Source organism: Sorex fumeus, unplaced genomic scaffold, assembly GCF_029834395.1.
Source record: "Sorex fumeus unplaced genomic scaffold, SorFum_2.1 ptg000051l, whole genome shotgun sequence".
Lineage (NCBI taxonomy): Eukaryota > Metazoa > Chordata > Mammalia > Eulipotyphla > Soricidae > Sorex > Sorex fumeus.
Genome location: NW_026606108.1, coordinates 43,952,893 through 43,968,483, shown reverse-complemented (window position 1 = coordinate 43,968,483; position 15,591 = coordinate 43,952,893). Strand labels below are relative to the sequence as shown.

Below are 15,591 nucleotides of genomic sequence, written 5' to 3'. Positions count from 1 at the left end.
CTTTCCACTGAGCTTGACCACACGATGCGCCAATGTTCTTGATGTCCAAGGGTCACGTGGGCCACAGTCAATAACAGCGAATCTAAACTTTCATAAGAGACACAAATACTTTTTGTGAAAGCTCAACATTTACAGCCACTGTTAAAAAGTATTGCAGTAGAGGTCACTAGAATAGAGTCTCTGTTTTAAAGATATTTTTAAAAAGACATTTGAAATTAAATGAGCTTTGTGGTTGCAGCAAAAGTCCATGATTCTTAAAGTTGAAGAATTTTATTAGGATGAAGAATAATAACCATTTCATCTAAAACCAACATGATGAAGGCAATATAAATCAAGCCTGTTTCATCAGCTTCATTTCATCTAATTTTTCTATAGATATTAATCATCGTTTAGTCCATATAAATGGCATCTATTTTAACACAGAATACAAAATATTCCCTCTTATTCTTTTTCTACTGTGTTATTTTGAAAATATAAGAGAAAAATAAGTTAGTTGGAGCTGCAGGCCTTCAAGATTGCAAGATGCCAACAATAGCATGATATTAAAGAGAAGCAATAAATTTTGAATCTGTCATTCAGCATGAGAACTGGAAAAAAATATTATTTCCCATAGATTAGAAGTAGTGGGGGAAGGGGAAAGGGATATAACTCTCTTCATTTGTCCTTTGTAAATTCTAATGCCAAGTACAAGAGATAAGGATTTCTTCCCAGGAAGTTCACAGAATACGTTTATTAGCTCTATTAATGCTCATCTGAAAGACCAAGGTTAGTCAAATTCCATAGCACAGCATCTAATGACAAGGAAACACCAGCCATAAAAATCAATGGGTTTATCCATTACAGTAAATTCTGGGTTGGAAGGTTGAGATTATAGCAAAGAAAACTGAGAGTAAAAATTTGGCTTTCATCATAGATGCTAGTGTCAAAGAATTTTATAAAACACCAGATATGCCATTTCTTTTTTGTCACTGAAGCATGTTTTTCTTGGCACTGATAAAGGATAATCAGAGAAGAATCTAAAGCCTAGAGAAGCAAAAGCAATTCAGAAGCAGAAGCTAGGGCAACAGCAAGAAATCAGAATGAACAGCACACATCTGTGCCTTTGGATCAAGGTACCTCTGAATCAAACACAGTCAGTTGGAAAGTGCAACTTCCTTGTTAGGTCCCTTTTAATAACTGTGTCATCTCCCCAAATGAATGAGTTAGGGGAAAAACATAGCTATGGAAGAAAAAAGAGCAAAGGGAACACATACAATTTGTGCATTGTTCCCCTTTTATTTTAATTCACCATGCATGCATTTCCAGTAAGATTGCTAGGCCTACAATCACAAAGAATAACATCACCATGTATTTTAGAAGCCACTTCACCTTTCGCTGTATGCCCACATTTCAATGTAATTTTTTCCTTTGTAGTGAGAGGAAGAGCACACCACCCTAATAATCTAACAGTTTTATTCTTTTATTATCCTGCTGAATGCAGAACACTCCCTTTTTATAATGGATAGGAGAAATTCCAGACTTTGGGAAACCCACATTTCTGTATAAAATGCTTCCCCAAGCTTACTGGGTGTTAGCATCACAGGATATACCAGAAGGCAACCTACATTGGACTCTATAGGATTCCTTTCATTTGACCTATCTGATGTGATTAATTTGCTTCTTTATATCAAAAAATCATCATCCTTGTCATACCAATGATTAAGAAGCAAATCACAGATATAGTTCTTTCCAGAATTGAAATAAATGGTTTAAAAACTATTTTAAGCCATGGAAAGAGGCCTAACTCACAGTGACTACCAGGACCACTAATGCATATAATCTTACAACTCACTTCTCCAGAACTCATTTCTAATGTTTCAAGCCACAGAGATCTCACTTGATAACTTTGTTCATGTTAAAATGGAAATTTTCCCTTTAATAGGTGCTTCCTTTGAACATTGTATCCATCAAATTTATATTTTTCTCTCTATACCTGTAGCCATGTAAATGAGTATCATAAGGTGTTTGCTATCAAGATTATTTGGAGAGGGTGTCAGTCTGGAGCTGGCTTAGATTAAAACTCTTGTTAATTTTTTATCTAGCATGAGTTTTGTTAACTGGGAATATAAGAATGCCTTAATTACCAAAGATAAATAAATAAATAAATAACTGTTCATATCAGTTCACAGGGCAGAGAATCCATGTCATGAACATTTTTCTTTACTGCATTGTTTGATTTCCTATTGAAAGTATGTGAAATTAGTGGATTTACTAATTTCTTACTATTTGTTCAGTTTTTATTAGTGGGTCCTTATCTCAATCCATTATAGTCAAATCTCAAATTCTAAAATGTAAAGAAGTTAAGATTTTGGCCAACTTAGACTCTGTCTCTTTGGTAGCATTTTCAGTAGGATCACATAAATTATTTCATTAATTTAACTCTTTTGCTACCCTATGAATTTTTTCAAATCTCTGTAAGGTTCTTCTACTATTAAAACAATATTATATGGGTGTGATATTAAGATACAATGAAAGGAATAAAAACCTATTGGTAGGCTTTAGCAAAGCTACTACATAATTCTGAGTAAATGCTTATTATCTGGTAAAATATAAATATAACACTTAAATACACAATGCCATTCTTTTGCTAACTCGGGTCTACCAATAATCTTTCTTTTTCACATAAGTAAAAGTTTAAACTCCATTAGAATCATCAGGACAAGAAAACATTGGCTAAGTCTGTCACCCAGTGAGAAGAAATGAATTACAAAAATCTATAAAGATATTCATATACTAAAGGGCACTAATAGCAGGAATCAAGACAGAATCTCATATTATAAATGCGCATCAAGGAAACATTTCAAAAAGAAGCAAATGGTCATTATTTTCCCTCCTGCATTTATCATCCAGTGCCTTTATTACCTGTGATACATGTACACATACACATAATTTTTAAAAAAATTGTGAATGCTTGGCACACAATTAATAATTGACAAATTTGTTTTTCAGTTCCCACTAAAATGCATGAGAAAAGTTTAAAATAAAAAATCAGTTGTTTAATTGTCATTTGCCACAAGTCTAATAAAGATCTACTGGTACATGAATAGAATACAGAATCACATGGATGAATGGCTATTAACAGTTTCTTTTTTGTCTGTGTCTATGCAGGTCAAGGATGTAATCAAGAAAGATAGTGGTGGAAGCTGAACCCTTAACTTCAGAACTCTAGTAATCGAGTTGGTGGTTCACAGACATCACAGATATGACAGTCAAATTCTAGTATAGACACAGCCAAATCTCAGAATCCCAAAGACAAACACAACTTGCTACAGGAAAACAACAATAGAGCTCTGTAGTTTTAAGGAATATGAGGAATTACCAGGAGGTGTGTAGAATATAATTGGCTTTGAAACACACAAATGAAAGGGCTGGACCCTTATTCAAGTACAAGCGTGGTTCTTAGTTCCATGACTACAGAGGAATGCAGCAAACTTAATGTGAGCTATGTGGAAAGGCCACACCATTAAGGGCAGTAAGAACTCTGACAACATTGAGAGAAGAAAAAGAATTTAGCTCGGAAGAAGAAGACTGAATGTGGGTCACTTAGTGATGATTTTCACGAATGCCTCTGGCTATAGTTTAAACACAAACGTAGTTTAAATGCACTGACATGGAAGGGTTCGGTGGGGGGGATAATGATTATTTTGAAATAAGGAAGACAATTTGTGGGTGCAGGGGTGGGGGTGTTATTTCATGTGAGAAAAGATTGCTGAGAGGTTGGAAATCTACCCAGAGGGTCTTAAGAAAGAAACTGAGGCTCCCGTGTGTAAAGTGTCCCAGAAGGGGGTCATGGAGCCTGAGTGCCTCACTGCAGAGGTCTGTGCTCTGTGTGTATATACATACTTCGTTGTGCTTATGTTGCACAAATACTCAGGCATATAGACACGTCCATATAAACTGGCACATAATAGATTTGAGTGAAAAGTCATATAAATCTGCCATTCCCCCCACCCACCCAGATCCTATAAACAAAAGGGCAAAGAAAACATTAAAAATCCAGACCTGTTTCATTGGGCCAGATCTCTTTCTACCATATTTTTTGTTCAAAGGAGGGAGGTAGAAGATGAGAGAATAAAAACCCAATTTGGGATAAACAACTCCCAGAGCCTCTCAGCTACTCTGAGAGATGGGAGTTGCCTCTCATTAGGGTTAAGTTACTCAGTACATTGACCCAGATAACAACCAAACCACAATGAAGATTTTCTGATACTTCCACATCTGGAAAGAAATCTACCCTGTGATTCACATGTTAAGGTGAACTAGGTCAATAGGCAGTAATAAATCAATGGGCTACTGTGTTCTAACACATGTGGACTGTTATTTTTTTTTTCTGTTTTCAAATGTGAATTTTTTTTAGGAGGTTTATTTCAACATGATGACACACTTTATCTCTTCTCCCACCCCACCCCAACCCTCCCCTATAGATGATACTTCCGTAAAAGTTCAGACTGCCAAGGGTGTTTTCTCTCAGGGAAACGATCTGGGATTTTGATCTTGAGGAAATCCTGGATGCATTTCTCCAGCTCTTCCTCAATGGAGAGCTTTTCTTTAACAGCTTTTTTTTTGCTGCTCACGTTCGACTCCCTGGAGCCGGAAGTCAGAGTTCGAAGCAGATCGCTTTTCCGCCGCATTTCTGACTGCTGGATCAGCTGCACAGGGCCCTTCTTCATGGGACGGTCGAGAGTCTGGATGTTGGTCTGGCGTGTCACGGGCCCACAGATGACTGTCTCCTGGGGAGAGCTGGCTTCCGATTGGCTGTCACAGCTAGAAGTGGAGAGGTCGTTGCAAGAAGTGCCACTCTCTCCCTCTTTGTCCCCCTTGCCGTTCTTGCAGCAGCAATCACAGTGAGAAGATGACCACCTAGAAGGCTCACCTGCAAGAAAGCAAAGGACCCAAGAGATTAGGAGTGTTGACCAGCTTACTGTGGAAAAGCAGAGCATCTCTCTCTCTCTCTCTCTCTCTCTCTCTCTCTCTCTCTCTCTCTCTCACACACACACACACACACACACACACACACACACTCATGTCCACAACCACATCCTTGGAAGAAGTGGTGTGGTGCATAATATCATTACAAACACAAGAGTCAGATGTCAAAGTCGCTGAAGAGAGGCAGATAATAATGACACTCTGTATAAGAAAGAAATCGTAGTGGAATGCATTAATTCCTGGTCATCGGAATCAGATAGACTTGGGTAAGAAGACTCAGCATTATTATTTACTAAACTTGTTACTCTGGTAGATAGACCCCTTGAGTTTTTAGAAAGTTTGGGTTTCCTCATCTGTGAAAGGAGGAACATATTTTTCTTTTATTTTGTTTTGGCGCGGGGGGGGGGGGGGTTACTTGCCTTATTATTTATATTTTATAAGTGAGCAAAATCACTTGGTTTTTCACTACCTCATTTTCATTCTTGTTTTGCATTATGCATCCATGTCATCTGGTATACAATAAGTTCCCTGAGATGGGCAGAGTAAAGTGCCCACTGCAGTTACCCCACTCAATTGTTCAATGTAATAATGTAATAAAAATAGTAAAATACCATCTCCTGAGAAGAACTTTTTTAGTCTTTGGATGTAGCTACACACAAAGCTTGTCTTTTCAGTAGACTTTTTAGTTAAATGATACATTAAATGATACTGAAGTCAAGCTGTCTTCTCTTCCTATTCTCCAGATTATGAACTCCAGCACTGCATTCCACTATTTGGAAGCAGAGTCCCTTTTTACACAGAAACACTCTTGGCTGTTAGGAAAAATGGCCCTCCCGTTGATCGTCGATTTGCTCGAGCGGGCCCAGTAACGTCTCCATTGGAGACTTTGTTGTTACTGTGTCTGGCATATCGAATACTCTCGGTAGCTTGCCGGGCTCTCCGAGAGGGGCGGAGGAATCGAACTCGGGTCGGCCATGTTGGCCGCTTGTAAGGCGAACGCCCTACCCAAATGAAATAATGAAATTCACTTAGAAGTGGATGGACATGGTGAGTATCACTCTGAGTGAAATGAGTCAGAAGGAGAAGGACAGACAGAGAATGACAGCATTCATTTGTCTGATTTTTTTTTCTTTTTTGGGTCACACCCGGCGATGCACAGGGGTTACTCCTGGTTCATGCACTCAGGAATTATTCATGGCTGTGTTTGGGGGACCATATGGGATGCTGGGAATCGAACCCGGGTCAGCCTCATGCAAGGCAAACACCCTACCCACTCTGCTATCGCTCCAGCCCCTGTCTGATATTCTTTTTGAAAAAAGTATGAGACTAATATCCAAGGCCACTGAAGAGCCAGGAGGACTGGATGAAAGCTTGCAACAAGCATGTTTGGAGACCAAAGGGCAGTTAGGATAGAGAAGGGACCAGTATGACAATAATAGTTGGAAATGATAATTTTGCACAGGAACTATGTGTTAAAAGTAGATCCAGGGATATACCTAATAACTTTTCAGTACCTTGTATTGAAAACCATAGTTCCAAAAGGAGAGGATGTATATAGATATAGATAGATATAGATATAGATGGATGGATGGATAGATAGATAGATAGATAGATAGATAGATAGATAGATAGATAAAGAAAGATAGATACAGAAAGAGAGAGTGAGAGCCTACCACAGAGGCAGGGGGTGTGGTAGGATGGAAACTTGGGACATTGGTGCTGGGAAATGTACACTGGTGAAGGAATGGGTGTTGTGACTGATACCTATCTATAAACAACTTTGTAACTATGAATCCCACTGATTCGATTTTTAAAAAATTAAACTGAAAAATAAAGAAATAGTCCTGATGGGTCTTTCTTAATGGCTCTTTGAACTACAGAATCTACAATTATGGCACAAAACGCCATGCTGAGTCATGGCCCACAGACTTCTAGCCTAAGAACTGTTACAGTTTTCTTGGAGTCATGAATGTGGTTGTATTACCCTACATGAGCTATTCAGTGGGTACCTCATATTTAATTTACTTCACTAGAGCCATGCATGTTGTTGGTCATGGGGGAACAAATCTTAATGCTCTAATTCTAAGAACAAGGACACTATGGTATGTTTATATGTATGAAAGTATCCACAGTTTTTGTTTCATATCTTATTCTCATAAATCATGCACTGCATTACAAAATCACATTTTATGTTCCCATTTCCAACTTGGTCAAAGTAAAGAAAACTTAGAATAAAAAATACTAAGAAAATATTCAGTCATATGTAATGCCTGCCCTTTTTATACCTCAGTGATATAAACATTTTTAAGCAGCTTACATGTTTTTCTAGAAGCAAAAAAAAAAATCTGTAAATGACAATTCTATAAAAATCTCTAATGTATACTCTCTGTTTCAAACCACTCTTTAAAAGGTAACTGAGGAAACATTGTATTTATAAAGCCATTAAATTAAATGCAAAGATCCAATTAGCCAAAAGGAATCACCACAGAAGCCCTGTCCTCGTTATCCCAGATGATCACAAATACATATCTTCCATGCAACAGAGGAGCTGCTGCATATGGACAAGCTGGTGCCTGAAAATATCAGCAGTAGAAAGTGGTTCGGTCTGCCAGAACAAATTTTGAGGAGGTTGTTTTTCTCCTTCAGATGGCAGAAGTAGCCTCTGCCTCTCCAAAGGATGACATCCACAAGTGTTCTCCTAAGGATCCATGGGAAAAAGGCATCAAGACTTGGGTCAATGAAAAATAATCACACCAGCACTGAGCAGATCAAGTTTGATCCTTTCCATGAGAAGTTCAGAAACTAAACTGAGAAACAAGAGAGGCAAAGCATGCTGGAATATGTCTGCCTATCACCTTAAAATAAGATGACAATGGATTTTGTGCCATAAACTCTGTGAGGCCAGTAGAAATGCAAGCCCTGTGTTTTCTGCCATGAAGTTACCTTATACCATGGAAAATTATTTCACTCAGTGGTCTTAGGAGCAAAACCTTAACTTTTTCTAGAAACCATTTTAACACACAGGTACCAGAGGAAAGAGGAGGCCTGTATAACAATGTGGAAAACAGCACTCAACCCTCTACTCCCTGTCCCGGCCAATGACTCTGCAGAGAGGCTGCTTTAGTGGCCAAAGATTTAAACGTCTGTTGGTATCTTCTTGCATCTGGGCCAATAGAAGTATTACTTTCTACTTCTTTTAGGCACTATGGCTATTAAAGGGAAATTGAGGAACTTAATTTTAGTGGAGACTATTATACTATTACACGTTTCAATATTTTATGAGAACATTTGAATATTTTACCAGTTTGGCAAGATAATTCATAAGATGACTTCTAAATCCTATGTTTTATGGATTGCTTTCTCAGGCCCATGTTCTGCCTTGAACACTTAGCTCGCTTGCTTGTCTCCCTGAACATGGACTTTGCTTGCTTGTTTGCTCTTTCAAGCTCATGTTCTCTTTAGAACATATATTTCTTTCTTTGTCCTCCCCTCATATCATTCTAAGTAAGTTTTATTCAGTCAAAACTATCGCGGTCAACAAAATAAATAGAATAGAGTCTATAATATGTGGAAATCAAGAAGGAAAATAGTATGAATATGGCCCAGATGGAAGTGCTATGTGAGGACTCATTGTGAAATCTGAAAAATATAATCAAATATGAGAATATAAGCAGCTATTTCTTCTTCAGTAGTGTCTGTCTGACTATTCCCCTCACCCCAAGAAACTGACCACAGAAGACGTCCTAACCCACAAAACAGAAGCATGGGTCAGTAGATCTATACACCTTTGCACATCTACACATACATGCTCACCAGTTCTAGAAGATGAAAAAGGACCTAGGATAGGCCAGCCTATCCTAAGTAATTCTAGAGTACTTGAGTTACTCCTTTAATTCAAGAAGAGAATGATCTCATAAATTCCTTAGTAATTTAAACTGCAGCATACTTTTGCTCTACTTTGCTAATGTTTCAATATTGGATGGAATAATTCTCTCCATTTGAGGTGGAATCAGGTTGAAATTGATTAGTCATGTAGGGGAGAGAAGCAGTTTTTTCCCAGAAAGGTTTGAATTATTAAAAAAGGGGAAAAAAGCAGTGATTACATTTTTGAGTCATTCCTAACCAGTTGCTGATCAGAAACTTAATGTTTTCATTTGTATTTTCCTTCTTCATTTGTTTTTGTTGTTGTTGTTGGACGGGGGGAATGTTCTTGGACCACATCCAAGAGAGCTCAGGGCTTACTTCTCACTCTGTGGTCAAAGATCACTCCTGGCAGACTTTAGGAAACCATACATGGTGGAACTGGACCCGAGATGCCCATATATAAGAGAAGCAACCAGCCTGCTGTACTTTATTTCCTGCCCTATTTAAATGTTTATTTAAACATTTTAAATAAACATAAACAAGTATTGAACCTGCATGTGAAGTATGTGCTCTACTACTGAGCCACATACTGAGCCTCTACCCCCTCCCACACACATATATACACAGATATATACATACATGATATAGGTTTTTGGATCATGCTCGGCAGTGCTCATGGCTTACTTTTGGCTGTGTAGTCAGTGGTAACTCTTGGAAGAACTCGGGGAGACCAAAGAGGATGCAGAGGATCAACCCAGGTTGGCCACATACAAGGCAAATGCCCTCCCCACTGAACTATCTCTATAACTCCCTATATCATATGTTTTTAAAACAAAGTATTGTTGAATTTCTGGGTGTCTGTTATATGATTCATGGTGCCTGGTGCATACTAGCAGATTGATAAATGTTTGATGAAGAATTGGTATAAGTTGCAATCTACATACAGTTCTTGGTCTGGCTAGGGTACCATTTTATAAAGCACACTGATCCTCCAACGTATTAGGCAAATGAATACTGCACCCTTAGGGATGCTTTATTTGGGTGGAGGACTTGAGAGTGACCGCCTCTGTGTTCTGACACAGTGTGTGACCAAGGGTTTGTTTTAGAGAGGTTTCTTTTCTTGGTATAACTGAGAATCAATCAAGAAATAGTCTGAATTTGGACTCTCTATATGGTAGCCCTCCTTGTGAAACCTTCACTGTTTCAAGAGGAGTAAAGAGGAATTACTAGAGAAAGCTTCTCTCCTATGAAAAATTCAAACCAAGCTGAGTGAAGCATGACTTAGCAAACTCGCAAAGTGCTTATGCATTTTTAACAGAGGCAACTGCCATCTACACGTCCTTCAAATTCTCCACCTGCTAATGGTTGTGAGCACAACGCTCATCACTTAGAGCAACAGCTGGGAACACTGCTTCCCCCTCTCTTCTCTGTCAATGATGTAGGAGCCTGCCAGTCTGTGAGCTGGGTGGCCAGATTTAATTTACTGAGGTTGCGGAAAGACTTTCTGGGTATCCCAGTTGAAAAGTCAATAATGTTCAAATTGATGTTTTTATAATTCTGCTAACCTTGGAAAAGATACTGCACAGTGGAAATGGGGAACAGGCGGATGATGCAAGCTTCTGAGAAAAATAAATGCATCTTCAGACTGACAATCATGGCTTGCCTGTGATTCCCCTTTTTCACTCTGGCATTTGGCCTTGGATGGACTCTGCAGAGGTTTCTCATTAAGAGATGGCAAGTTTGGGCACGAGGAGAATTAAACCGTTCACACATCTGTCAGGACCAGTCAAGAAAAAGAGACACTCTACCTTTTATCTTAACGAAGAAGATTTAATATAAGAAATTGGCTAAACATACTTGGAGGAATGAACATGCAAAAAGGTGACCCTGAATGGAGAGAGAGAATGACTGCAAGAGGCAGCTAACAACCCTCCGGCTGGGGAGACAATGAAAGCAGAAGGTTATTAGAGCTTAGAACTTTCCACAGACTTCCTGTGGAGGTTGGGCGCAGGCATCTGATCTAGTTCTCGGCATTGCAAGGGGAACAAGCAGAAACTAGGAACAGATCAAATGCTCCTGGGACAAATAAAACCTGGCTTGATGATAATAAACAATAAAAGAAGAATGGGGTTTCCTCCAGCGCCCCCTATGCACAGGAACTAAGAAGAGGCTTGGGGATGCAGATGATATTTGCTTCAGCATCACACACAGCTCCACTGGCTGACTTGGGGAGAGGGATGCAAAAGATAGCTTGACCTGCTGGAACACATGCTTGAATGGAGAAGTTAGAAATAGGAAATTAAAGAAAGAAAGAAAAGCATTTCTTAGTTCAGTTCCTGGTCACTGCCCTTTCTTAAGTATTGGGATTTTGCATGTGTCCTTTCCTTTGCCAGGAACATTTACATTGATTTTCACCTGTTTAGTTCATTTTAGTCTTCAAGAGCTTCTGTTAAAGATCACTTCCAGAGGGCCTTATCTCCCATCTTAAGTCATTCTTTACCTTCACATGTTTTGTTTACTACACCACAGTGTGCACTTAAGGGCACAGTATGCAATCATGGATATGGTCATAGGTTTATTTATAGGTTTCTCACATTAGATGTAATGAGTTGATACCTTTTTTATTTTCTCTTTTTAAAATTTTTATTTATTTATTTTAATGAGTCACCATGAGATACAGGTACAAACTTACAAACCTTTGTGATTAGGTTTCAGTCATACAATGATCACGTACCCATTCCTCCACCAGTGCCCATTCTCCACCACCAATGTTCCCAGTATCTCTCCTACCACTCCTCCCATCCCTTCCTCCCCGCCCCCCCCCCCCCGCCTCCAGTCTCTGTGGCAGGCACATTCCCTATTCTTACTCTCTCTCTTCCGTTGGGTGTTTGGGTGTTATGGTTTGTAATACAGATACTAAGCAATCATCATGTTTGGTCCACAGTCTACTTTCAGCATGCATCTCCCATCCAGAGTGAGCCATCCAACCATCATTTACTCAGTGGTCCCTTCTCTATTCCAGTTGACTTCTCCCCCAGCACATGAGACTGGAGGCTTCCAAGTCATAGAGAGATCCTCCTGGCCCTTATCTCTACTATCCTTAGGTATTTGTCTCCTATTATATTACATTATGAAATTTGCATTTAAGTGGATGGACATGGAAAATATCATGCTAAATTGGTTCCTTCTTAACTCTAATGCACGCCCCAGGAACATACAGGCCAAGGTTCCTTGGCATATCACAGATGGTCTACATGATAGATGAATGGGTGAATGTATTTGTAGAAAGTAATTTATGACATAGAGAGTGTGAAAGATGCAACAAGGTTTTAACCCTTCCAACCTTCCCAGCCCCCCAAGGAATGAAAAGTCTGGCATGTAGATGTCATTATAATGGAAAACACTGATTTAATATGCATATGACTAAAACATGCTGAATGACAGTGATAAGAACAAAATTTGCAGGAATATCCAGAATTGGAAGGCTGTGTATAAATATATGTATACAATGTATTACCACATATATTTATTACTATATGAAAATCCCTTTCAATGATGCTACATGGAGTTATGATGCAATGATATTTCAACTTTTAAAGCTAAAAAGTGTTATGAAAGTTAAAAATTATACAACCTGAAGTAAAAATTTACTTCCCTAACTATTTTGCCCATGGGGCTCTTTTCACATAATTTTCCAATTTGATGGTACTCAGATATGCCCTCCTTGCTCAGACTTTTTGCATGTGGGATTTCTCACTAAATTAAGCAATTTAATGATTTGCATAAAGCAGGAAATACTAAATTTCTAATTGCTGACCTATTGCTTTGCTCTTCAAGTGGTACTTGATGACACATATTTTATTTTCCTTGGTGTTTTCTTGCTTTCTACAAGATTTCCTTCTCTTAGCCTTCATTTTCAGGTAAGCTCATACTTAGCTATCCACTTCCCCCCAAATTCTTATTTGTCTAATCAGAACAGTTTTATTTCACTTCCTTATCCTACCTAGTTCTTTTTTTGCTGTTCACTTCCGTTTTTATTTTTATTCTCTTCTTATAACTAAGCTCCTCAAAGCAACAAGAGTTCTAACTTCTTTCAATAAGTTATTATTGGGTCTTTTTGTCTCTTAAAATAAAATATATAAAATTATAAGATTTGTTTGATCTCCCCACTCCAATTCCAGTAAAAACACCATTCTTTCTCTGGGTTATGTTGTTTTTTAAATTTTTTTCTTTTTGGGTCACACACGGCGATTCACAGGGGTTACTCCTGGCTCTGCACTCAAGAGTTACTCCTGGAGGTGCTCAGGGGACCATATGGGATGCTGGGAATCGAACCTGGGTCAGCCACGTGCAAGGCAAACACCCTACCCACTGTGCTATCTCTCCAGTGCTATTGTTGTTGTTGTTGTTTGTTTTCAGTTGTTTGGTTGGTTTGGGTTTTGTTTGTGTACTATACTCAGTGTTGGTGAGAGCTTATTCCTGATTTTTCACTCAAGGTGGTGTTAGAGAGACCGTTATGTAGTGCCAGGGATCAAACCTAGGTCCACTGGGTGTAAGTCAATCCCCCTGCCAGTGGTATTATCTCTCCATTTTCCACCCCATTTTTTCTTTAGGAAACTGCCACTTCCTTATTCTAAATTCTCCATAGGGATCGTCAACCAAGGTCCCATGCATAACAGCAAAAGGAAAGGTGGTAACCAGTATTTGAAGTGTTTATTTCCATGCTTTGTGAATGAAGCAGGTAGAGGTATGTGCCCTGGGCTGAGTCCTTACTTGTAAAGATTATTGGAGTGGAATTAAGCACATATATGCTCCAAAGTAGAAGAATATAATTAGGATGATTATCTTAGCTAACAGTTGGAGAGGACATTCATGCAGAAAGATGCAAAGTAACAAAGAAAATTAAGTAATAGTTTAGAGAGAGAGTCTGTAGATGGTAGGTCATATTCTTAGGTTCATAATATTAATATTCCAAGAAATTCTCCTTTCCCTCAATTTAGTGAGGATATATTTTAAATTTATAGTAACTACATCAAATTCATATAAATACTGTAATAATTTACCTGCTGTCTTTGGAGCTCTGTGAAATTCTCAGACTAAACTTGTCCCGATAGGTGCAACACTATCACTTCTCTCAGCTACTTTATAGATGACTTGTTTATTTTCTGAAATAGTAGCCTCTTTGTTACTAGTCCCAACAAATTTGAATAATACTAATCAGGGACACCATAAGGCTCTCTTGCCACCTGTTTCACATAATTCTTCCAACAGTAAATAGGGTAATAGCTCCAAAAACCAGAAATTCATCATCATAATAACACTCATAATTTAATAAGGACCTCATCTGTGCCTGTTTTTGTGCTCATCATGTTATATAATTTAATTTTCACAATAGTCCTATTAGGTGGGAGTTGTTATTCTTTCATTTTTATGGAAGAGGAAAGTGTACTTCAAAGAGGTTAATTATCTGATCCAAAGTCACAAAGTTGACAAGTGACAAATTACATAGTCAAATCCAGACCTCTTTTAACATAAGTCTCTCTCCTATTTGGTAAACACATTACTCAACATGGTGAGAATTTTACACTAGTGATATTAAAACATACTAGGAGCCTCATATAAGTTTTATGCAAGGAATTCATAGTTTTCCAGTTCATCAATAACCTTCACAAGTCATCAACTCATTGGACAACTTTAAAAATCAAGTGTTTACAGGTATTTTATTTTGTATATTTTATTGGTTATATGAGTGTGTGTAAATTTATATATATATATATGCATATAAATTGGCACTGATGTTCTTCCTAAAATTTGTGGGATGTCACATCCCTCTACTATCTTCAGTTTTATGGGAGCTGCTCTGGTATCTATAGTGTGTTTAGTGTGTATTTAATTTTCAAAGGAAAAAAAACACATTTTCCAGTCAATTAATATTTGTGAATTCTGCCTAATGAATTTTCAACAACCAAGGGTGAGGAAAATACAAATATCTTTCTTTCTCTCTTCCTTCCTTCTTTCTCCTTTCTTTCTTTCTTTCTTTCTTTCTTTCTTTCTTTCTTTCTTTCTTTCTTTCTCTTTCTTCGAATGTAAACTTCCATTGATTCTCCAGTGGGGAGTAAGGCTACATAATCTCAAAGCAGTCATTTAAGAGCTAGAAAATGCTCTAGATTTTATGAGAATTATAGATAAAATAATTCTGTCTTCAAACATTTGTATGATATAAACTACTTTTAAAGAAGTTGGTGGCAAACAGAAATGAAATTCGATGATGAGAACCATAACTGATAGAAAAGCAACCAGACATTCTGGTGATGGGCATTAAATATAAGACAATAATCTTAGTAATATTGTAAGCCTCAACAAGAATTTATATAAAAACATCAACAATAAAATGTGAGACAACAGTCATAGTAAAACAAAAGAATACAAGGGGAAGGAAGGGGTAGGAGGTTCTGGAATAGGAGGGGAGAATAAAAAGAAAATCAATCATGGTCATGGTAGCAAATCTCCCTATGGCCAGACCAATCAGAATGGTACGTGCAGACCTGCAAGGGACCTTAGAGGCCCCTGTTTTACAAGAAGAAGAAAGGTGACCATAACTCTGGGTCTGAATTCCTATCTGAGACTATGTCAAGGTTACAGCTGGACCAAAGACAGATATGTACAAAGTCGTCTTTGGCCAAAGGTCAATAAATAAATTTCAAGTAGAGTTTCACATTTAAAAATATTCAAACATCTAGTGTGGGGGACTGGTTCTGT

The 15,591-nt window shown here is 38.1% G+C and overlaps 1 protein-coding gene across 1 annotated transcript in view; it reads right to left on the bottom strand.

Moving 5' to 3' along the window:
* Window positions 1–4,405: 4,405 nt before the first annotated feature.
* KCTD16 (potassium channel tetramerization domain containing 16) overlaps window positions 4,406–15,591 on the bottom strand; it is a 304,339-nt gene continuing 293,153 nt past the window's right edge. The window contains exon 3 of the mRNA XM_056124296.1: window positions 4,406–4,912. Within this exon, the coding sequence (XP_055980271.1) occupies window positions 4,458–4,912 (455 nt within the window). The 3' untranslated portion in view covers window positions 4,406–4,457. The remainder of the gene's footprint in view (window positions 4,913–15,591) is intronic.